This window comes from Poecilia reticulata, chromosome 9 (assembly GCF_904066995.2).
Source record: "Poecilia reticulata chromosome 9, P_reticulata-male-v2, whole genome shotgun sequence".
NCBI lineage: Eukaryota > Metazoa > Chordata > Actinopteri > Cyprinodontiformes > Poeciliidae > Poecilia > Poecilia reticulata.
In genome coordinates, this window is record NC_088838.1 from 18,280,046 (window position 1) to 18,303,605 (window position 23,560).

General features: G+C 38.4%; 1 protein-coding gene across 1 annotated transcript; it reads left to right on the top strand.

Moving 5' to 3' along the window:
* The first annotated feature begins 459 nt into the window (after positions 1-459).
* limk2 (LIM domain kinase 2) lies at positions 460-23,405 on the top strand. Its single transcript, XM_008418656.3, has 16 exons — positions 460-1,457; positions 1,730-1,820; positions 10,038-10,173; positions 13,980-14,089; positions 14,862-15,047; positions 15,244-15,349; positions 17,099-17,313; positions 17,406-17,586; positions 17,675-17,761; positions 18,097-18,228; positions 18,972-19,028; positions 19,171-19,236; positions 19,544-19,718; positions 19,847-19,902; positions 20,016-20,173; positions 21,186-23,405. The coding sequence occupies exons 1-16, from the start codon at positions 1,442-1,444 to the stop codon at positions 21,391-21,393; spliced, it is 1,980 nt and encodes a 659-aa protein (XP_008416878.2). The 5' UTR covers positions 460-1,441; the 3' UTR covers positions 21,394-23,405.
* The last annotated feature ends 155 nt before the right edge of the window (positions 23,406-23,560 follow it).

The following is a 23,560-nucleotide window of genomic DNA, read 5'->3' on the forward strand; positions in this document are numbered from 1 at the left end:
TGTGCTTAACTGTAAACAATATCGTCAGAGAAAAACTCAGATTCACCTCAAAACTGTTCAATTTGGAGACATTTTCAGTAAAGAATCATATAAGGAAATGCATAACATTTGGTTCACAGATTTTGACAACTAGCTCAACATTTTTGTCTATACTGACTAAAGCAGTTAAATTATGAGTTTTTGTTTTAAAGGGAATGATTTAGTGTTTATAATATAGCCGACTTCAATTTGTCCACCAGGTTTTTTTAAAAGTGAATTTTCATCCTGAATGTGGCTATGGAAATTGAAATTTAAAACTGTGGTTCTTCAACATTTCACATAGGGTGACGTTTTTTAATTTCGCCCTTAACAATTTAAGTCCTTATTCAAAAAACATTTTCGCTCATACACTCAGACCTTCTGTCACTTTTGAATACCTAGTTAAGATAATATGTGAGATGAAATAGTAGAATCCTAAGACAGTCTGCATGTGCTTCTAAAAAGCTGATGACCATAGTACTGCTGATAAAGTCATGGTTGTCAGAGACAAAGTGCAGGTAGCTGCTTGAATGATGCTCTTTGAAGTGTTTTAACTAATTTTTTTTACATAAGAAACATGTAGAAATGGCCTGTACTTGTGTTTTATCAAGTCCAGATGACCCCAAAGCGCTTCACACTACATTCAGTCATTCACACATTATAGAAGACACATTTTCCACAAGAATATGATCAAACATAATCAAAAACCCAAGACTCAGACACTCAAAGACTGTGACAAATAATGTCGAACTCTACCCTACATTTACTCCCTAAGAAAAAACTATTATTCATAATATCGGTATATTTCATGTGGGTGTTTGTGGGTGTTAAAGCTCGTCTTAAAACCCATCTATTTTACTTGGCTTTCAACACCAGCGGGATCTAGTTTTAAATTGTATGTTTTTGCTTTTAAACTGTAAGTTTTTATTTATTTATTTTTATTATGTTGCGTTTTAATGTACATCACTTTGTATCAGCTGTGGTTGTTTTAAAGTGCTTTATAAATAAAGTTGGTTTGGTTTGGTTTATATCTTCAGTGTGTGGCAATACTGTCACATGGCCTTTAGATGGCGTCGATGTCCCTCCTTTTCTCATTTTGTCTACAGTTTTGAGCCCTTTTCTGCCTCCAGGTGCTGCAGCTGAGCCTTTCCGCTCTCCGTACAGGAATGTGGCGACCGCATTACGTCACTTGTCCTGCCAGCAAGCGAGAAAAGCAGCTCCGTCCACCAGGAATTTGGTCTTCGTATTTGTGCGCGGCTTTAAAGAGGGGAGGGGGGGGAATTAGTGATTTTCCTCCTGATGTATTCAGAGCTGAGTGGAGGTCTGGGATGTAAACGAGAGGCGACTCACGACGGCTCCGCTGCTGCAGAATGAGAAGCTGGTAGAAGGAGCACAAATCTCGACAACGCTCTCGGTAGAGTCGATGGAGGAACCAGAAAGTAAGGAGTGCTTTCAGGTTGTTATTCTATAATGAGGCGAGGTTATTTTTGTTTTACTGGAGCTAGCCGTTTGTAGCGCTTTACAAATAGGAGCCACTTTTTAATTCATACACTTTTCTACGCTTTTAAAAAAAAATATTTTTAGGTTTCGGTGGCGTGGACTGTCGTTGATTGAATTGAATTGAATTGAACTCGGCTTCTATTGTTACTAATTTTAGACTGTTTTTCTCTCACTTCTCAAGCATTGACTGAACACTTGCTTTTTTTTGCAGGTAACTGTTATTGTGCGGGCTGTGGAGGAAAAATTCAAGACTCATTCCAGATGAAGGTCCTCCAGGATACCTGGCACAACGCCTGCTTTCAGTAAGTGATCCCAGGTTAGGGATTTTTTTTTTTTTTGGGACACGCCCATGCAACCTTGAGCTCGGGTTTAGTCTCAGCAAATAATAAAAAAAAAAGTAGAAAAGCTTTTAAACCTTTTATAACGTAGATGATCCCCGAACCCGCTTGTGTTTGTGCACAACCCCCAGACATTCCTGTCGGTGTCACAAAGCAGGGCTGGTGATGGTCCTGTTCTGGAGGACTTTGTCCTTGTGTACTGAGGCTTAATGATTGCCTCAGTGGTGATGCTGCTCAAACCTCTCTGGCCCTCAAAGCTCAGGGTGTGTGTGTTTGGGGCAGTGAACCTACACACACACACACACACACACACAGGTGAATACCTCACATGCCTACCTGATATAACTCTCCACAGGGTTTCTCCCTTTAGTTAACAATTGATGTTCATGTTTCCTCCTGATGATAATACGCTTTGTTGTTTTGAATTTGCATTTGAAAAGCAAAAACAAAACATTTGTTTGACTAATTTAAGAAAACTACACCAATGCGAACCAGAGTCCTCTCACATGTTTGAGACATTATTGAAGAAAAGAATATATTTTTACAGGTGAATGTGCTGTTTGGGTGCTGCAATGAAAATAGAATTATTTTGTGTTGTGTACACCAATATTTCAACACTTTTTCCACTTCAAACTTTTTCAGTTGTAAGATTAACCTTTAAGGATATTTTTTCTTACTGTTATTTAAAGAGGGGTGCACATTAAAAAAGAGAAAAACTCTATAAAAGATTGATATAGCCGGCTGATTTTGATGTGGTTCTAGTCATTATGAAGTAACAGTATTCTCAGTCTCTAGCACAAATGCTCAATCTCATGTATTCCCTGCTTATTTTTTTTGTAATTTCAGCAAATTACAAACATTTGCTGAATTAACTTGTTAATCAAAACTTGATTAACAAGTTAATCAAGTTTTGATTAACTTGTTTTAATCCAAGTTTACTGTTTATTTTCAAATCCAATGGATTAGTTGGTGACGCAGCTTTCAATTTAGCTTTAGCTAGAAATGTCTTCTCCCTTCTTCACATATTAATGAGCCTTCACTGCATGTATTTCTGTTAAAATACAAAAAAAAAAACACCTCATTAAATATTAACTTTCAAGACAACATGACTAGAAATGGCACTAGATATTTGTTTAAAAGTAGCCTGGTGTAGAAAACAACTTTGTGAGAAGATATTTAAGTCAGATTGGAACCCCCCAAAAATATCTGCAATCTTTAGAATTACTTTAATCTAATTTATCACTAATCACTAACCTTTCACAGTATATTCTTTTTTTTTTTTTTACCTAACGAGCAATATAACATTGCCCGTCCCTAGAAAGTGCATGTTTTTTATTTTAAATAAACTTACCAACCTGTTTTTCTGGTTTTCCTTGAAAAATACTTTTTTCTTTTTCTCTGAGGTTTCATGATACCACAAGTCCATCAAGCTTTAAAGAAAATAAACCCAAATAATAAAAATATCCGCACAAAAAAAAAAAAAAGCTAAAATTGTGTTGAACACCAAACAGGAAATTAACCAATTTCAACAGCAGATAAAAATTTGTAAGATATCTTTTTGTACATTGTGCATTCAGTAAATTCTTCACCACATTTTTATTTTAGGCCTAAAAAACAGCATCTTGTTACTGAAATTACTCTATTATTATATACAAATAATGTTTGTCACTTTATTGAAATGATTAAAATTGTTACATTCAAAAACTTAAAACAAGAGTTTTACTTAAGTTGAGTTTTAGTGTCCTCGCATAACCCGATTTTACACCCTTTAAAGATACCGACTCTGCAGTAACAAATTAAACCTCTTATCTCATTCAAATGACCTGACACCGTTACATTGCAACTCGCCTCTTTTATTTGTACTTAATACATAGATTGTTTCCCCCCAGCCCCCCCACTCTGTCTTAAAGCTGCAGAGCCGACATGTTTTGCATGTGTGTTTGTAACTCGGCACCTTCGTAAACTGACACTCTTATCTCTGGTGGCATTCTCTGCCAGACAATGCGTCTTAAGAAAGCAAAAATAAAACGTGTCCTTGCTGAAAGAATATGCAGTGTGTTTTCTTTTTTCCATTGTCCACATGTTGCCTGCCACTTTGCCCTACTCGCACCTCCACCTTGTGTAACATTCTTGTGAGCGAACGTCACTCCTGTTCCAGTAAACCTGGTGGTGTTACTGAGTCCCATAGGTAACACTACATTAGCTTGTGCTGCACATTCCTAGACAGCGATTCAGATCTGTAAATTGCTGTTTCAGACACCACCAAAGTCCTTTTTTTCTTTTTTTTCTTTTCATTTCTTTAACAAAGCAAGCCACTTAGCTTTTGTTTCTCACTCTGTGTGCAGTGCTGGAGATCTTATCAAAGCTTGCCACAGTACAGGGTGGAGCTGCTTGGCCTTCTTAATTCATCTTCATTTCTTTCTTCTGCTGTATATAATTTCAAAGATGGTAGCTTCTGTTAACATGCAGAGACATTTTCCACCACTATATTAAAAAAAGAAGAGTGCTTAAATCCTAATCTTCCTTCCGCAGGTAAATGTGCAGAGGTTGAATGGGATTGCTGATGAACACACTATTTCTGGAAAGTCAAGAAATGAATGGCTCACATTTTGCCTGTTCCATGTGTTGAACTTATTGGAGTCCTTGTGACTTTGCTGTGGTATAAACCAAATATGTTTCTTACAGCTAGAACAAGCTGACATTTTTCTTTCATGCATGCCAATTAAAATTACTGGTTGACAGATCTATCTTCATCTGAGGCGAACGAAGTCTTTTGGGGATGAACGATGCCCTGAAATGATGTTATAGTGTAGGACATTTGCAGATGTTTTAAGCTCCATTGGTCACGTCTCACCCTCTAAATACAACGAGGAATGTGGGTTTTAGGAAATGAGTAATGTTTGCTTTGTAGTGTTTGTGCAGCAATGTCGATGCCATTGTTTGCCTTAGAGCCACCTGAATTAATGTTCTCTGCCTCCATTCAGCAGTGTGTAGATGAAGGATTCAGGTGTTTTTATAACGACTCTAGCATCATCTCATTCAGGCATTATGTGGACATAATTACACAGTTTTTGATTGTTTTATGGGGAAGTGATTTCTCCTTTTTTCTGTTGACACTTGACATATTTTCCTCATTTTAATATACCTTTTACCTTGACAGTTTAAGTATGCTAGTATCACCTGGTAACGCCAATCCAGGCTGAGCTGCTACGCTTTCCTAAATGCTTTTATTTTATTTTAGCAGGACCGTTTTAGGGTGATAATTAACCACTAAACATAGATGATCATGTAAACAGATTTTTTTTTTTTTAGCCTAATTTTTAAAAATCGGAACCGTCTAAAATCTCATGTCAAAGAATCGTAACCAGCACAAGTTCATCACAATGGGATATTCAAAGCTAACCGTTTGGATCCACTGGAATGTCTTTTTTTCCTTCCTCACACAATGTGGTTCAAACTTCATCCATAAACAATGGTTCTTTTCATGTCTGCATTGAACATGCAAACTAATCACTCACAAGATAGAAAAAGGATGTGAATGTTATTAAAAGATACTTCAAGTCTGATGTTCAAATTAAGGACGTTTAGAAATGTGAGCTTTCAAAGAAGCTCCTTCAGACACATGATGAAGCATAAAACCGGAATTGCTGCTGTTTTTAAGTTTGACTGGATAATTTGAATCATTGGACTTTAGAAGGACCCTTACTGAGGTATGAGGCAGGATGTTCATTAGTCCATCATGAGGCAGGCTTTCTAAACAATAGAAATTCTTACTCTGGTTTCCAGAAAACTACGAAACAGTCACAATTTCCCACAAACAGCTTGAGATAAGGTTCAATGGAAAATTATGCTGTTTGTAGGATAAAAGCCCGCCTTATGAACTCATATCCTTGGTACGTCTATTAACGCACAAGGGAGAGGGAGAATCATGCTGTGGGACATGTCGTCACCAAGGAAGAGTCATTTAAAAATGTTATGTTGAAATATTGCAGAATTAGAATGTGTGTTTTTATACGACAACCCAAAATTATGCTAAATAGAAAATTAGGACATCAGATAAATAAAAATAACAAAACTTTCCAGGTCGCAGCTTTATATTTCTGTTACATATATTCACTTTAATTGATATTGCATAATAATCTAGATTTTATGAGAAACTGAATTCTGGATTTTAATTAGCCGTATGCTAAATTGATCAACATTATTAAAATGAAATACTTGAAATATCTTGGTGTGAATATAATTTACTTTTATAATAGTTTATTGGATCTAAGTAGGGGTGTTGTAAATGTTTGTTTTTTAGTTTTTGAGCATTTTACACATTATTCTGGCGATTAATTGAGTAATAAAAAAAAATTGATAAAATAAAAATACTGGTAAATACTGCCATAACAGTATAAATATCAGATATCAACATTCAACATCAGCTCAAATTTACATAAGTGTGCATCTCTAACAAATACTTTTCTGTAGTTTAAAAAATTAAATCACAACAAAAGCTCATTTTTTAAGTTAACTGGAACAAAATTATGCTAAATTATGTTCAGCTTAATAATAAAGCAGCAGGCTCACAGAGACAGAGAACATGTCGGTAACACTTTTTTTGAAGGGGTGTGCATAAGACTGACATAACATCTGCATTAAATTATTATAATTTACAAAATCATGCAAAGTTGGCACTTGTAATTGACTTTTAATGCAACTTTTAGAGCAACTTTGCATTAAAAGTGTCATTATTTACGGAATGACACTTCATGACAACTGTCATAAATATTCATAAAGACTTCTTTATGTTCATGACAGGTGTTATGTCATGTTTATGACAGTGTCATGTCAGTCTTATGCACACCCCTTCAAATAAAGTGTTTCCAAAATGTCTATACTCCAGTTTTGATCCTCAGTCAATTTAATAGATTAACTCACTTTGCCCAGCCATTTCTAACTTTTGTGACCATGTGTGTGACCAGATTTGGCGGCTTCGTTACACACAGAAACGTACATACCGCCACAGTGCGCTCTGCCATGCATTTGATGCAACCAGGACGATAGGAAATGCATTTCCTGGTTTGTCCATAAAGCTACATTTATGCTAAGCATCAGTTACAGCAACCCGCTGTGAATTTCCGCTGTACCTGCATGCACACACCAAGAAAGGAGGAGAAAGGCATCGCGCCAGTCATTTTAAGGATGCCTATTGATCCCCCCCAAAAAAACAATAAAAGCCAGACATTATCAATCAATGGAATCTCCCCGGATTCTCCAGACTGAACTTAAAAATTGGACATGTTATATTGCTAGCACTTAGCAACTCATAGCTAGCACTTAGCAATGTGCTAGCAATGCTAACATGGCGGCCGGAACATGGCGTATTAAATGGTAATGAAGCTTGGAGTTAATCAAATAATTCAAAGAGTCGTTGCAGCTCTACATCTAAGTAAAAATGAGAGAGTATACCTAGTCATTGTACTTTATTCTTTATTAGCATCTATTAAAACTATCCATTGGACATTTTGTGAGTTGTAAAATCTAAAGTTAAACTACTTTTCCATCTTCCACTGTGAGAACTAAAAGTACTGGAGGAAAGTTTTAGAAAAATGTATATCTTTATTTGGGCTGCACACATGTAAACTCTCAAAGTTTTACAAACGTTTTTATTTGATGCCAGCTGTTCTGTCCAAGTCATTGCATTTACTGGTACTAAAATTAAACAATTTTTGGCCCCTTTTCACTTACATCAGATGCTTGGCCTTTAAAACAGCTGCAACCGCAGCCATTATTACTCACGCAGCCTTCACCTCAGCAAACTTTGTTCTCCGTTTTTGACTCATCAAATCACAGCGAGTTGTCTGAAGCCGGAGTCATTTTGCTGACCTCTGGTTTATCTTCAACGTTTTTTCTTCACATTTTTTCTGGAAGCAGTAACACTTGTGTCTCTGCATGTTGATGCTTTGCTGCCTGAGAGCCAATGTTTTTTTTGTTTTTTTTTCCCAGTTCCCTGCATTTCTCTCTGCAGTCGAAACAAAACCATGTGTTCCTCCTTCTGCAGGACAGCTCCTTCTAAAGTAAAGCCAGATAACTCAAATATCTGGATGTGGTGCCAAAGTCAATAATCCGGGATCAACCATACCTACGGTACAGAAAGCAACATGATGTGCGGCTGTCACATGTAGGCTGCTGAAAACTCAAAAAACAATGTGAAAATGCTGATAACCTATGCTTACTTGCATGAGGGATCAATTAGGATTCCTTTCACTCTTAAGAAAATTTTAAATTATTCTGTACATTGACCATACGCCCACCTAAATTAAAGAAAATTGTCAATCAGAAGGTTACTACAGTTTATATTTGCAAACCGTCCCGAATGCCTTGATGTGTACTAAATGCTAGTTGCTCTTTTTGGTGTCTTTGTTTCATTTCACCATTGGGTGAGTTTAAGGCATAACAACCCTATTTGTTTGCCTGCAAGCTGTGACCTAAATCTTAGACGTCTTTCAGCATAATGTGGCAGGATTTCATAGAAACCATAGTGGGAGGGTAAAGGTTGAATAATGAAGGCAACAACATTGGAAACCTCACAGCAGACTTTTCAATAACGTAAAACCCCAGCAAGGCAGTTTCCTCCATGATTTACATAATCGGTGCTGCTTGATTGAGGAAATGCTATTGGACTGTAAGCACTTCCTAGTTTGGGGCATCTTCTGCATTCCTTCCTCTGAACATTTTGTCACTAGGTTGTTGTCATTAAAGTTCCTTTACTGTGTCAAGCTTCACCTCAGGTGACAGACTAATCAGCAGCTGAAGCAGTCAGCAGAAATCCAAGTAAACATTTGGATCGGTACGTGTTGATCTTATTGGGTTGGGAAATGTTTCTCTTTAATTGCGAAGGGATTTGACAGAAGAGGATCTTACCCAAGAGAATATAGCCCAAACTTGTGCCAGAAGTATTTTAATGGTTTACTTTGCATGTCTTGGCCTAAAGGTTAGCAGATGGTTTTTCAGTGTTTACATTGACCAAGATAAGGAAAAGAACAGCGATGCACAGTTGTAAGCAAACAAAACAATAAACAGCAGGGTGATCTGCAGACTTTGTCCTTGTGGATACATGTTTTTTTGCCTACCTAGTGCTTTTGGAGTTTTCTATCTCGCTTCTATTTTCTTGAAAAGTTTAATCTTTTCAAGGTCCTAGAATCATTCTATACCTTTAGTTTACAAAAGATTGATTTTAATCAGCTTCATGGGTGGAACGACTCCGCAAAGCTAAAATAACGGCAGCCATGCAAGTTCCTACACATCCCAGAGACAAAATGTATCTACGCCTTGTTGAACAAAGAAAAGTAGAAAAGTACATGTTTTTATTCTCCGGAACAACCTGAGTGTTTATGTACCAGCTCCGTTCTGTGTCCTGTACATTATGAACAACACTTGTGCAACAGGTTGAAAAAAGTGTTGTTATATCTGTGTTTTGCAATTATTTAAAGTGCAACCATTCTGTAAATGTTTCTTCTGGAAAGGGTCTCTTTGCTCTAATTATAAGCTCAATCAACGAAAGCCAATCAAATTTGTGGATCCCTGTTAACATTTTAAACATTTCTGTGAGTGTGTGATTAATTAACTCAAAAGGGGTTTTATTGTTAAATAAGGCTCTCCTGTGTTTTGCATATCAAGAAAAAGGGGGACTTTGGTCCCAAAAACAAAGTCTTAAGGCTATACTTGAACCTTCAAAGAATGACTTGTGGATAATTTGTGATGGGATCCTTAGCGATCTGAAACCAAGTATTTTAGTGGTTTGGGTTGAATAAGTATCCCAGCATCCATCCACCCATCCACCATCTTGGGTTTTCTATTTAAACCCTGATTTCAATAGCAACCTCTACATTGAAGTTTTTCTAAACTTTTGTTTTTATACTTGTGAAATTTGCTAAAAAATCAACTAAGCGCATAGCTGGTTTAAAACATAGACTTTCATCGTGAACATGTGTAGAAACCCTGTTCTAGACATGTTTGATCGCAGTGGATTGCCGATCTCACAAAAGACAGATACATTTTTTAAAGATTTTTTTTGCTTTTAGCTTCCTAGAGGAAAAAAAAATAACGGACTGTACAGTTGTACGGTGTAGAAGATCCTGCATCTCTTGTGCTGCTTTGATTTCTGCAGCGGTCTGACTCTCTTTGTCTTTCCAGATGCTCCGTCTGCTCTGACAACCTCACTAACTGGTACTATGAGAAGGATGGCAAGCTGTACTGTCAGAAACACTACTGGGAGAAGTTTGGGGAGCTCTGTCACGGCTGTTCGCTGCTCATGACGGGACCTGCCATGGTAAGTCCGTTATTATTGTTTTACATTTTTTACTGGTAGATGCCAACCTGTTGTCACAAACCATCTTGAGACGGTGTTTTAGCAGAAACTGTTTATTCATTGTAAAGTTTGTAAGCAGTTTTATTTTTATTTTGGGGGGGAGTTGAAAAGCTCTTTATGAATTTAACAATGAGAGCATCTAACAGTCACGACAGAATCGAGGTGAAAGGGCTGGAGGGTTTTTTAAATTTAAACTCCTTAAAGGGACTAAAAGTATATCTTTTTGTATAACTACCAATGTCTTGCAAACCCAGGAGCTTTTATTGGTTCCTTGGCATGGTGACCTAATCTGAAATTTAAATAGTGTTCACATCAATCTAAAGCCAATAGTTCTGATTTAATTATATTACTTTATGCAGGAATCTCACATGTGGGGAAGTGAACCGTGATGTCAGTCCACTTTTCTTATTTGTGGGATTTTTTCCCCCCTTTTGCTTGAACTGCTGAAGAGAGGCCAGCTCTTTATTTTTTGTGAATGTGGTCTAATTATCCAAGTGAGTATGTTGATAAATGTAAATCTGAAACGGTTTGGGAGCACTCCGGGGCAGGAAGGACTGAGAGATGTGGAGACTCCAGCCAAACTCTGCTCTTGATTCAATTTGAGCTTTTCTCTTTTTTTCATGCTGATTAAAAAATAGCCTAAATATCGTTCTGGTGTAAATACTAATAACAGATGGTAAAAGGAAAATGATCACAGATGGCTTTTGAACTACTCTAGATATCTTCAGCTCACTCATCAGGTTTCTATTGTATTTGTGTTTTGGGATTGAAGCGGACATCCTTTTGTCTCTGTTGAGTTTCTATGTTGATTTAATCAAATGTTTTGGATCATTAACCTGCTGAAAGGCTTGATAAGACTTGATAACGGCCCATTTTCAGTGTATTGGTGCAGTGAGATTAGGTTACTGCAAAAACAGATTATTTCATTTTAGTAATGTTCTTTTCTATATTGGCAAAGAAGTAAATATTTTAAAAGAAAAGATACACTCGGTGTTAAAAATAATAAAATAGATTTCTTAGGGCACTAGTTTTAGATTTACATGGCAAGTGAAACCATCGATGAATGCTGATTATTCTTTTTAAGGCTAAATTTTCTTTTTTTTTTTTTTGGAATAAAATCTTTTAAAATGGCTTTAGATTGGTGTAGTTAAACTCTCTTAAATTTTGCAAATAGAAAGAAAGGCATCAAAGATTTACAAACTAGAATTTAAACAATAAGGTTTTAAAGTAGTGTTGATTTAATTTGGATCATAAATTAACTGCAACGCTGTGTGCGTGCATAATAAAACACAAGCAGCTAATTTGTTTTGCCCTCAATCTATGAAAACAAATTTCACACAGCCTGTGTCGTGCTCCAGTTTTATTTTTCTGGTGGACCTTATTAGTGAGATGCTTTTGTTTTTCAGTTGTGAACGATACTTGTTTTTGGCCTGCTGCTGAATCGTGCAGAAGGGGGCTCTGCATAGACTTGTGAATTAGTTTTCCCCCCCAAGAGGCCCCACTCTGCTCCTTCTCTGTACAGAAGTTCTCCACGGTTCACTTCCCCACATGCAGAACCGAGTGGGGAAAAAACCAGAACATGCGGCGGTTTTGGAGCATGTTAGAGTCCAGTGTGGCGAGAAGCTCTGTTGATATTACCCACAGTTATGATGACGTGCATAGATGGCTTTTTGGAGATCCAATATCAGTATTTGACAGAGTAAACGGTGCTCGCTTCAAACAAAACGGAGTCAATAAATAAGTAAGCAGTAAAAGTCCTTCAGATGGAAGCTTCTGCTGCTGGACACAAACGGGGTCACCCAGCTAACATGCGGTCAGACTGACGTTTTCTTTCTGCCACCAAGCAACAGGCGGAGTTTTTTTTTTTTTACATTGTGCCATTGGCGTCCAGCTTCATCAGCTTCACCGAGCGTTTTTTTGGCAGGACTGAACTGGCACCGCGGCCGATCGGCCAGACAGAAAAGCATTGTGGTCCAGGAGCAGAGGAGGCTCGTACAAAGCTGCTTCTGCTGCTGCTGCATGTTCGGCATCCCAGCCCAGGACACAACTGCTCTTGTTCTAGTTTGTTTGTTTATTGATGAAATTGGATTTTTTTTTTTTTTGCTTAAGCAGTTTTCAGGATCAGTTTATGAAATTCTGCTCTGTTGCTACATTGGTCTGTTGTCTTGCGTCTCACTGTTTAGGCCCGGGGCAGGGCGTAACCGAGGGGGATGGTTTTGTTTTTGTGCTCAAAGGTGAGGAGTTACAGACAAGCTCAGGAGATGTCGCAATCGTTTTTGTCGGCATCACCTTCAGGCAGCTGGGAATCCTCTTCCAGCACAGACGAAGTGACTCACAGCTACAGAACATGTTGGAAAAATACCACAAACTTGTCTGTGCTTAAGTTTCAGGTAGATGTGAATAGTCGAGCAAAAAAGGAATGATTTGGATTTTTGTTTTCGAGCACGCCCCTCCAGCACAAAGCAGCAAACATGAAGATGGGAAAACTTAGGAATGTTCTGAAATAGCTTTAAGATTCATTACACTGTGTGGAAAACCTATTTTGTCTGCAATTACATTGATTGTATCTATGACGTCATGATGCATAAATTAATCTGAAATTAGTAATGTTGCAAATGTTTTAATATCACTTGATCTTTTGCACATTTTTTCACTTCACAACCACCAACTTCCTTGTATTTTATTTAGATTTTCATATAATAAATCCGGATAACTAAATCCAAAACAGAATTGTAAAGCGGGAGAAAGCGGATGCAGTTTTCCTATTTGTGGAATCTAAAAAAAAATTAGCTTCTTTTAGTCTCACAACCCCTAAATAATTGAAGAAAATCAATTTCCTTTAGAAGTCACTTAAAAGCTGCTTCTACAGAGTATTGAATCAGAGGGGCTGAATACAAGTAAACTCGCATTTTATTTAGTTTTATTTCCAAAAAATATTCTAAACCATGAAGAATGTTTTTAACTTCACATTAATGTGCTATTTTCTGTGCTCCTCTTGGCCTTTTACATAAAATCCCTATAAAATCTTTTTTCATTTTGTTGTTGTAACATGTAGGGATTAACAATATATCATTATTGCACAACATGAATATAAATTTAATGTCTGGAGTGCAATAATTGTTTTCCATGTATTACTAGCTGACACTATTCCATTCAGCTGTCTGGATAGAGTTTCACCGCAGTAAATGCCCAAATCACAGAGGTGGGAAGAGGTGAAAGGTCACTGGGAGCGTTGGAAGAACAGAGGAGAAAGAGACGGAGGAAAATCTGAATTTATTGCAGCTATTTTCTGCATCACAGTATTTACTAAAAATATCTCCATTGCAGGATTTTCTCATATCTTTGTGATTCAAATGGAGCAAATAGTTTTACAAGGCTCTGTATTTACTAAGCCCACTGCTTGCTCAAGCGCCGGAACATTATCTCATCTTGCATGGGAGAGAAAGAGGAAAGACAGATGTTAAGAGAGCATGACATAAACTACTGAAAGGGAAATTGGTAAGTCATGTGCAGCAAGTGTCAGAGCGAGAGAGAGAGAGAGAGACATGAAAGCAGCAGTGAAACAAACAGCTCAGACCTGCCTGGATGACGTCAGAGCAGATTCCAGACAGGCTGAGAGTGAAGCAGGTGTTGACGCTGTGTCACCGCTCAATGTGAAGGAGGGTTCACAGAGTCACACACTTATTAATCACATGGCAGAGGATCTCGACAGATCGTTTTCTCTTCTGTCCTGCATGGAGCATCAGTTGGCTTGCTTCTGGTTGCAGGTGGCTGGAGAACACAAGTACCACCCCGAGTGTTTTGTGTGTCTGAGCTGCAAGGTGATCATCGAGGACCGGGACACATACGCCTTGGTCGAGAGGTCCAAACTCTATTGGTAAGTTTGTTTTACGTTGGTCTAGGAGATTTTAAGGGGGTGAATGCAGAGTCGAAATCTAGGTTAATGACTGAAAATGAAAGCTGGTGATAAAAACACAAGATTGCTGCATCATCTTTTGCAATACGTCTCCTTCCTCTACGGTGAATTTACCACAGTCCAGTTAAAGAATGCATCATTTGGAAGGTAATATTACATGTCATAATTTAAACACCATTTGAAAAAGGTTATTCAGTTGTATTTAAATATGTGACTCATTTATTCCATAGAAAGGCTTGGCCATTAAACATTGAATTGATTCTGGTTTGTAGGGATGCCTCCAAGGGTCAAAGAACAGTGGGACTCAACACTGGAGATGCAGACCTTTAGTGTCATTGCTCTTTGACCTTGATGGGTTGAACTGAAACAAAAAAAATCATAACGCTGCCATGATAAAGTTGATAATATATATAATAATAATAATAATAAAATAACATTAAATGTACTATGCATAATACTGTAATATATTTGTTAATTCTCATCGACATCGTTTCTTTCAATACATATTTGATTAAATATCAACATATTTTGTTAGTCAAGTTAAAGACTTCTTCAATAATCCTGCATTACAGGTTACATGCATTACATGCGTTATGCTTCATTTAGCATGAATCATCAGTCATGTTTCTCACGCCGAAATTACATTTTTCATTTTTTATTTTTTTTACACACTTGCTAATACTCCTAATTATTTTGAGCATTATTGGAACCATTTTCTTTCCTGCTTTTGCAGTGGAAAGTGCTACAAGCAGGTGATCCTCACCCCCATGTTGGAGAAACGCTCACACGACTCGATATTGGACTCCCTGCCGCACACGGTGACGCTCATCTCGATGCCCTCGGCGGCTAACGGGAAGAGGGGATTCTCTGTGTCCGTGCTGAGGGACGTGAACGGCGCGGCCAGCGTTCAAGTCAAAGAGTAAGTGGCAAACTGCCGGCGGCGGATCTGTGCGCCTGTGTCGCTGTTGTGTGAGTAATGCTTTTATGCAAGACATGATTATAGGTTTGGTGAACCGCTGCTGTGAGTGTGTTTGTGTGGAAGCGTGTCACGGCAAATGAGGTAGTGGTGGGAAGCTTGATGTGGATTTTAAGTCGCTCGCCTGTTCTTGCTTCAGGGTCAGAGGGATGCTTATCAGTCCGGAGGTGCGAAGTGCTATCCACGTTGGAGACAGGATCCTGGAGATCAATGGACTGCCTGTTGGGACGCTGATGGAGAAGGAGGTGAGCTTTTTTTTTTTTTTTTTAACACCATGTCTGCTACAGTGTTGCAGAAACTGAAAATGTTTCAGATCAAACAAAGTTTCCTCTTCACACATCAAGTTCAGGCCTATGGAAGGAATTTACCTGAAAATGTATGGTATGTTTTTTTTTATTACACCGAACATTAAAAGTAAACATTGTAACAATACTGAAAAGGCAAAATGTTGGAGGAACTGTGGGAATGAGTCTGCGGGACATTTTCATGTCTTCTGGGAATGTACAAAGATTACACCCTTTTGGTTGGAGGTGATGGGGGAAATCAATGCTAAAATGGACCTGAATTTGCGATATGATGTTGCTGTGGTGTTTCTGGGTGATCTACCCGAAACACTGGGGAAGTCGGATAGATATCTGCTTTTAGTACTGTTGGCAGGAGCAAGGAAAGCGATAACCCGCAGGTGGTTGGACCCGGAACCGCCAACAAACTTGGAATGGAGGGAAATAGTCGGGAAAATCCACACAATGGAGAGACTGACTTTCTCATTAAGACTTGCTACTCACAAATTCAACAAATATTGGAAAAAACTGAAACCTCTATAACGACTGACAACAATTAATAGATGTAATTACTGCTTTTTGTTGACTATTACATACATGACTGCACCTGTCAAATTGAATGCTCTGCGTTTTGTGTTAAAGGGGGATCTGAATGTTCCAAGCATGTATGTGTATTAAAAAATCTTAAAAAATAAAGTTTAAAAAAAAAGAAAAAAAAAAGAAAAAGTTTCCTCATTAGCTTCATGCCTCAAGTGCATATTTCAAAGCCATGTTCTCATCTTGACATGTGGATTTTTGCATTTCTCACATTCTTCCAACATTCTTGAGTTGGGAGAGGAAGGCTTTTAAATTACTTAAAGGCTCATCCTCGAAACCTCTCCCTTCAGACATGTGCTTGTTTTGTTTTGGTTATTGCTGATCTAGCCTGTTTTTCTTTTTTCTTTTTTTTTACCACTCATCAATATGGAGATTTTTCCACAGGTTGCACTTTGTAGGTTTGCTGTGGCACAATAACCTGGAGGGAATCAAATTCTGACACTAATATCTGACATGTCTTTTATTTTCCACTTTATTAAAATGCATAGAAATTAAAACCTTCATAAATAACAGGGTTTTCTGGAAAGTTTAGAAACATCCTAATTTTAATTTGAATAAATTTGTTTGGTTTATATTTTCCTTTTTACGTTATTTGAGTTCCTAGTAACTTTTGTTTAGTTTCTGTAGGGCCTTTACTTCACAATACTAGAAGGTCACGCGACATTTTTAGAAAAATCAGTGATGACGTGATGAGAACATAATAAGTTCACATCACTTGTGCTTCCAACTCTCTACTCCACTGCAATTCAACTCCAACTAACTGGCTCGAAATATTACTGGCATGCAGAGTGTGATCTCATGTTCCTTTTGAATACATTTTCCACCAATGATTGCATTCCAAACAATCTTTTGTGTCATTTATGTTGCTTAGACTGAGAACGACAATGTATTTGTAACATTTTGTGCATCCCTACTGCTACTTGGAGGCTTGTTTTGACTTGAATCTTGTATAACGCTGTGGGGTGACGTGACACATGTTCACTTTTAGTAATGGTGATCACTCGCATGTTGCACAAAATAAATGAAAATGTCATTAAAAACAAATATCATGGAGGTTTGGTTCACGTTGCTTTGAGGAAAAGCTGTTTCAGTCTTGCATGTCCTTTTCTCGTTGAGGTGTACGATCTGATCCACCACACCAGTCACACGCTGCAGCTACTGATAGAGTACGACCCGGTGAGGCAGCGTCTGGATCGGCTGCGACTGGGCTCGCCTAGGAACCAGCTGGGCGTCCCGGCCACGTCCCGCATGCGTCTGTCCTCGCCGTCCGACACGGTCCTGGAGAGGACAGACGAAGTTGACGATGGCATGCTGAAAAGGAGGTCTTTGAAGTACGCAGAGAGAGTCTAAGATGCTTACATCTTCCTTGTTTTTGGTCTGAGCCTACACGCCATTAAACTGTCTGTATCTGTCTTTGTTTCAGGCGCAGTAACAGCATATGCAAGTCCCCGAACTCCCTGAAAGAGGCGCCGATGATCACGAGAGACATCGGTCGCTCTGAATCCCTGAGGTCCTCCAGCAGCTGCTCTCATCGCATTTTCCGACCCTGTGACCTCATCCACGGAGAAGTCCTAGGGAAGGGCTTTTTTGGACAGGCCATCAAGGTCAGCCTGCAGCTCCCGTCTCTTTTTCCATTCAGCATTTTATCTCTTGCACTCTTTAAACTTCAAATAATACCTGCTTTCATCTCAGATGACTCACAAAGCCACTGGGGAAGTGATGGTGATGAAGGAGCTGATCCGTTGCGATGAGGAGACGCAGAAAACTTTTCTAAAGGAGGTGGGTAATGAGCAGCAGGAGGCCGGGGATTTCTCTCACACACACGCACACACGCACGCACGCACGCACACACACACACACACACACACACGTGTCTGTGTTAAGATTCACAACTGAAAGCCACGCCGCTTGCTCCAACAATCGCCCCTTTGTACATTGTTATTTTCAGGTTGTCACATTGCTCTGGTGGGAACTCATTAGTTTGACCTGTATTTAATTCTTTCTTCACACGTGCTAAGCTTTCCTCTGCTCAGAACTGATTAGAGGTAACTTGCTTATATTAATCAGGAACTTGTTTTTTTTTTTTTCTTGTCTACCACGCGTCTGAATTTCAGGTCAAGGTAATGAGGAGCCTCGACCATCCACACGTACTGAAGTTCATCGGTGTGCTGTACAAAGACAAGAGGCTGAATCTGATCACGGAGTTCATCGAAGGAGGAACGCTGAAGGACTTCATCAGAGACATGGTGAGTTAAACTTGCTTTTGTACAACCTTCATGCTTGGTGGACTCTAAAGGAGCTCAGAGTGCAGGTGACCTGAAGTAAACTCCACCCTCCTACACAGATCTCGGCTCATTAAGTCGTAGGTTTGGAAATCGGGAGGCTTAGATATGAGAAGGTTTCACCAGGGGAAAATTACCTCACCCTGCTGCCCTCCTCTGTCATGTCAAGTGTTGTTTATGTTGTTTTTTTTTTTCTTGCTTGAATTAGGAATATAGTTTGTTTTTGAGCTTCTGGTAACACAGTTCAGAAAAGTCTGGAAAACTGCAGAATTTAGTTTACGTCTTTCCAAGGTCTGGATAAGGATAGAAAATAAAAAGAATGTGGAAAAGTATTTGTTTGCCAAGTCCTCTGCCTAAAAGTTTAATCCATCCATACATGCATCCACTCTTTCACCTGCCTACCCCTCGTTTTTGTCTGTCTTTTCTTCTAGGCTTTGTTTTTAAAGCCTGACAACTTTTAAATTATTAGCCAAAACTTTCTGGTGACCTGTCCTTTTTATACTTTAAAACAAGTTTGATAATTCTGGAAATTTGTGTCTACAACAGATTGGATTTCTGTCATAAAAACATGTAGGAACACTTTTTATTGAGATGTATTTGACAAAGTATAATTAAAAATTAGTGCAAGCCCTGTATTTACATTTATGATGCCTCTAAAAGTTAATTTTTGTCTTTTTTTGTTGTTTGTTTTCACTCTGGACTCACAGGACACGTTTCCTTGGCAACAAAGAGTCAGTTTTGCAAAGAGCATCGCCTCTGGCATGGTGAGTTGTTTTCTTTGTTTTGCCTTGGGGGGGAAAATTGACCATTAAACATCAGTGATTTGATTACTAATTGTATTAAATTGTGAATGTAGCAGTATAAATTATGTGATTCCTAAGAAATCAGTTTCCCTTTTTCTCTTAGGCTTACCTTCATTCAATGAGCATCATCCACAGAGACCTCAACTCTCACAACTGCCTGGTTAAACTGGTAGGTGACGTCTGACCGTCCTCTTTCACTTTGTTGACATTTGTTGCAGTTTTATGAAGAAAGCAGTATAAATAGAAAACAATACATTATTAATTGTTAAAATACAATGAAGAAGAAAACTACAATCATGTAGTCATTCTAAAAACGCCCCAGATATTTTTCTCTGAAATTATCTATAAGCAATCCTGTTTGTCATTCCTTGAAAGTCACAGATTTTAAAAAAAATTTTTAGCGTTCTGGTTGATGCATTCACTGATCAGTCTTTCCAGTAAAAAACCAGTGAACACTTTGTTTCCCCTTTCAACAGGACAACACTGTAGTGGTTGCTGATTTCGGTCTGTCCCGACTCATCGTAGAGGAGAAAGTTAAACCTCCTCCGGAGAAACCTTCAACCAAGAAGAGGGTGTTGAGGCGCATTGACCGGAAGAAGCGGTATACTGTTGTTGGAAACCCTTACTGGATGGCTCCAGAAATGCTAAATGGTTGGTGACTTATTCCCCAAGGAAAACTAAAAAAAAAAAAATGAAATAATGTTTTAATTATGAGAGAAGAAGACAGTCATGGGATCAAAGAGTGCATGTACTTTATTCTTTATTCGATGTCATTTTAGGTAAACGCTACGACGAAAAGGTGGATATTTTCTCTTTTGGGATCGTTCTTTGTGAGGTAAGCTGCTGTTCTTTCACATTTCCTTCTCCAGTTTGTTAAATACCTTCTTGGCAAAGACATTCGAAGTTTCTCGGATGCCATGAAAAGATTTTATTTGTAATTCGATTCAGATTATCGGAAAAGTGTACGCAGACCCCGAGTGCCTCCCCAGGACGCTGGACTTTGGCCTGAATGTTGGCAAGTTTGTGGAGAAGTTTCTCCCTGAAGACTGTCCTCCAGCTTTCTTTCCCCTGGCTGTGGCCTGCTGCGACCTCACACCAGACAACCGGTGAGAGCCTCCTCTTAAGCTTACTTTTCAAGAAAACGGCACAAAACATATCCAACTTTGTTCCAAAATACTATAGTATAAAAACCGATTGGCCTTGAATAACTCAATTGGTCCAGATTATTAAAATGCAACTCCACAGATGCTACCACTAATCAGCATAACAACCAGGCAGGTCTACGTAGCTGACAGCTGTTGTAAAAAATGTTCCCATAGACATTAACTACCTAAAGCCTCGATGGATTCTTTGTAGTTTTTTTTAAAATTAGTTTTTACTGTTTAGAGGATTTGACTTTATAGGTTAGTTTTAGAGAGAGACACTTGTTTAACATGATTTTAACTGCTTTCTGTAACTTCAAATAACAGCACTAAGTCAAATTGTGTAATCATTTTGTAAGGCATTAAGTAAAGTATCCAACCTGTTTTCATGCTTCTAGTAAAAGTTAAGAGCAAAGCAACAAAAAGAAACGACTTCTAAATTTTAAGGAACAGTAAATGCAAATTATTAGAATTTTCTGGAGCATCAAAAATTAGGCATGGAGTTTCCTCTTCTCCCCTGACGCTAAAGTCAGGTCTACTTAATGAACCTTGAAGCCTGAGTCAAAGAGCGTTGTGTTTTTATAGGGACTTCAGGAATTTAAAAGGATCCTTTGAAGCTAAAAGCAGAACTAAAAAGTGTCCTGCAGCATTAAAAAAGTGAAATATAACAGGACTTTGCTCTAGCATAACAAAAATATTTTAAAAAAGCAAAAAAATTAAAGCATTTCACAAAACCAGTTTGTGTTTTGTTGCTGGATTTCGTCTCGTCGTTGCACCTTAAGGCCGCGGCAGAGGAGAGAGAGAGGAAAAACAAACAGTTTCACATGCTGTATGGACCTGCTTGCACACAAACTTGTCCCTGCTGCCAAATTGCTTCCTCGTGTTTTCTCCTAACCTCATCGGGCTGATTCTAAGCTAAAACTCCTCACTGATCTTTTCTTTTCTCCTCCTCCTCTTCCTCTTCCTCCTCCCACAGTCCATCTTTCCAGAAACTGGAAGACTGGTTTGACGCCCTCTCGCTTTACCTGGAACTGGGAATCCCTCTGCCAGCTGAACTGGACGAACTCCATCAGAATCTGAGTCAACTCTACTGGCCCAAGGATCCGGTCCAGAGCTCAGAGGAGCCCTCCACACCAACAGCAGCCTCTCCAGACTGCACCAGCATGACGGACAATGGCACCTAGGACTTGTGCCTTTTTGACACGTAGCTCACTCATTCGCTCTCTGTGACGCCTCTTAACTACTGCACTAATTCTGTGGATGAGGGGGGAGGGGGAGACGGAAAACGGTGTTGAAACCGAGCCAAGTTAGAACTGGATAACCTGAGAGAGCCGGACCGGTTGTCCTGTTTTTTTTGGAACATAACTCTGAGTGCCAGTGAACTGCAGTGAGAATGAAGAGACACATTTCAAATTCCTAACTTTTGGTTGCTTATTTTTGTTACTGTGTGTCTCCATTTAACAACACGGAGCAGTTCTTAATTTTATAGTTCACTTAATTGTAGCAACATAGGGGGGGGATCTGTCCCTGTGAACGGAGATCTTTGTTAGGCATTTATGTCTTTTTGCGATAGTAGTTTTGTTTTTCTGGCTCTGATGGTGCTCAGTGTCTTGGGAACATGAATCCATTCCACGCCTTAAAGAGGAGTTGCCCAACCTCAGCAAAACAAAACAAAGTTCTTTTGACAGTCAAATCACAGTGCAGGTGAGGATTGTTGGCGCACACGTGTGTAAATGTACTCTACACGTGTACAGATGTACTCTAGCAAATGTGTACAAATAGAGAGAAAAAGAAAAGTAGTTCAGGCGGTGTGGAACAATTTCTGACAGACTTCTCAAGACATTTATAATTTCAACTGGAAACTAATGAGTCAAATTAGAAAAATGTTCAATTTATTTTATTTCTTTAAAGTCTGCCCCTGGGAGTACATTTTTATTGAGTAGACATAAAACAACTATATATCTTTCCGTCTCTTGGGTTTCAGAATAGTGGGAGGTGAAACGGTGCCCACAGAAAGACACTTATTAATGTCTGATATTGGTTGAAAGGTGGTTGGAGTTGAGGCAACTTAGTCTGAGTTTCTTTGCTCAGGCTAAATGTAGAGGGGAATCTGGGAGAAAAAAGTCCACATTTCAACAGACGTTCTGGGTTAAATAAAGACAAAAACTTACTACACTCAAATAGCCATAAAAATGTGTGCATTGATGCCCAGTGTTTAAAAATTTAAAATATGTCTCTAGCCTTCCAGCTGTGAGCAGTCATTTATTTATTTCTATTATTGCTCATTTTATGAGCACTCATTATTTAGGAACAGAGGTGATGTCACACTGTGTGTGTATGTGTGTGCTTTTCTCCATTAAATTTTAGATCAAGATCAGTTTCCAGTTTAGCATTTACACATGAGAACATAAAAAAAATTATATGAACTTCTCATTGCTAAAATTAAAATCAGAAACCACTAAAATCATGTCTCTTTTAAACAAAACCAGTGACCTCTACTTTAGTCAGTTTTTACTTTATGTGAACTTATTTAATGCTTAGAAATCATTTATCAAAAAGGTGCCTACTAGTGTTTTAGTGCTTTCTTTCTATTACATGTAAACTTTTTTTTTTAAATTTATTTATTTAGGATTTATATTTTTTTTCGCTTCACATTTGACCAAGATTTTGTAATTTGACCAAACTGCATGGCTTTCTTTTGAAGCGTCTTTCCCTAAGATGTGTGGATGCCTGCAACACTGACCTGCACTGTGTGTGAACTCTGAAGATAATGCAAAACTATTTTGCTGCAGAAAAATCTGTACATGTTGAGATTTGTCATAAGACGGTGAAGATTCGTGTTTCTTCCAAGCTTCACTGATCTCGGTATGTTTCTTTGTAGTCTGATTTCCACTAATTTTTCAGAATAATGAAGACTTAATCATTTTTGTTCTCTAACAATTCAGGACAAAGACTTCTGTTGGATGTTATGAAACAAACTTTGTAAAGTGGGACTTGTTTTTTCTTCTGAAGCAATGTAAATGACGTGTATATGCAATACCTTTAATTGGATTGTGTAGATTTCTGGGGTTTTTTTATATTAGACATTTCGACAGCATGTTGCTATCACCAAGCAAGGTACTGAAGACCAGTTGTAACCACTTTTATTTATATCTCTGTAGTGTTTCGTAAATAAAACCTCTGTTGCTTTTTCAAACTGTCATCAGTCTGTTTTTTAAGCACAAACCTTTAGAGTTTTTTTGTTTAGAGAAACCAATTAACCTGACCGTCATGTTTTTGGACTGTGGGAGGAAGCCGGAGTACCCGGAGAGAACCCACGCATGCACAGGGAGAACTTAGAACCAGTTGCAA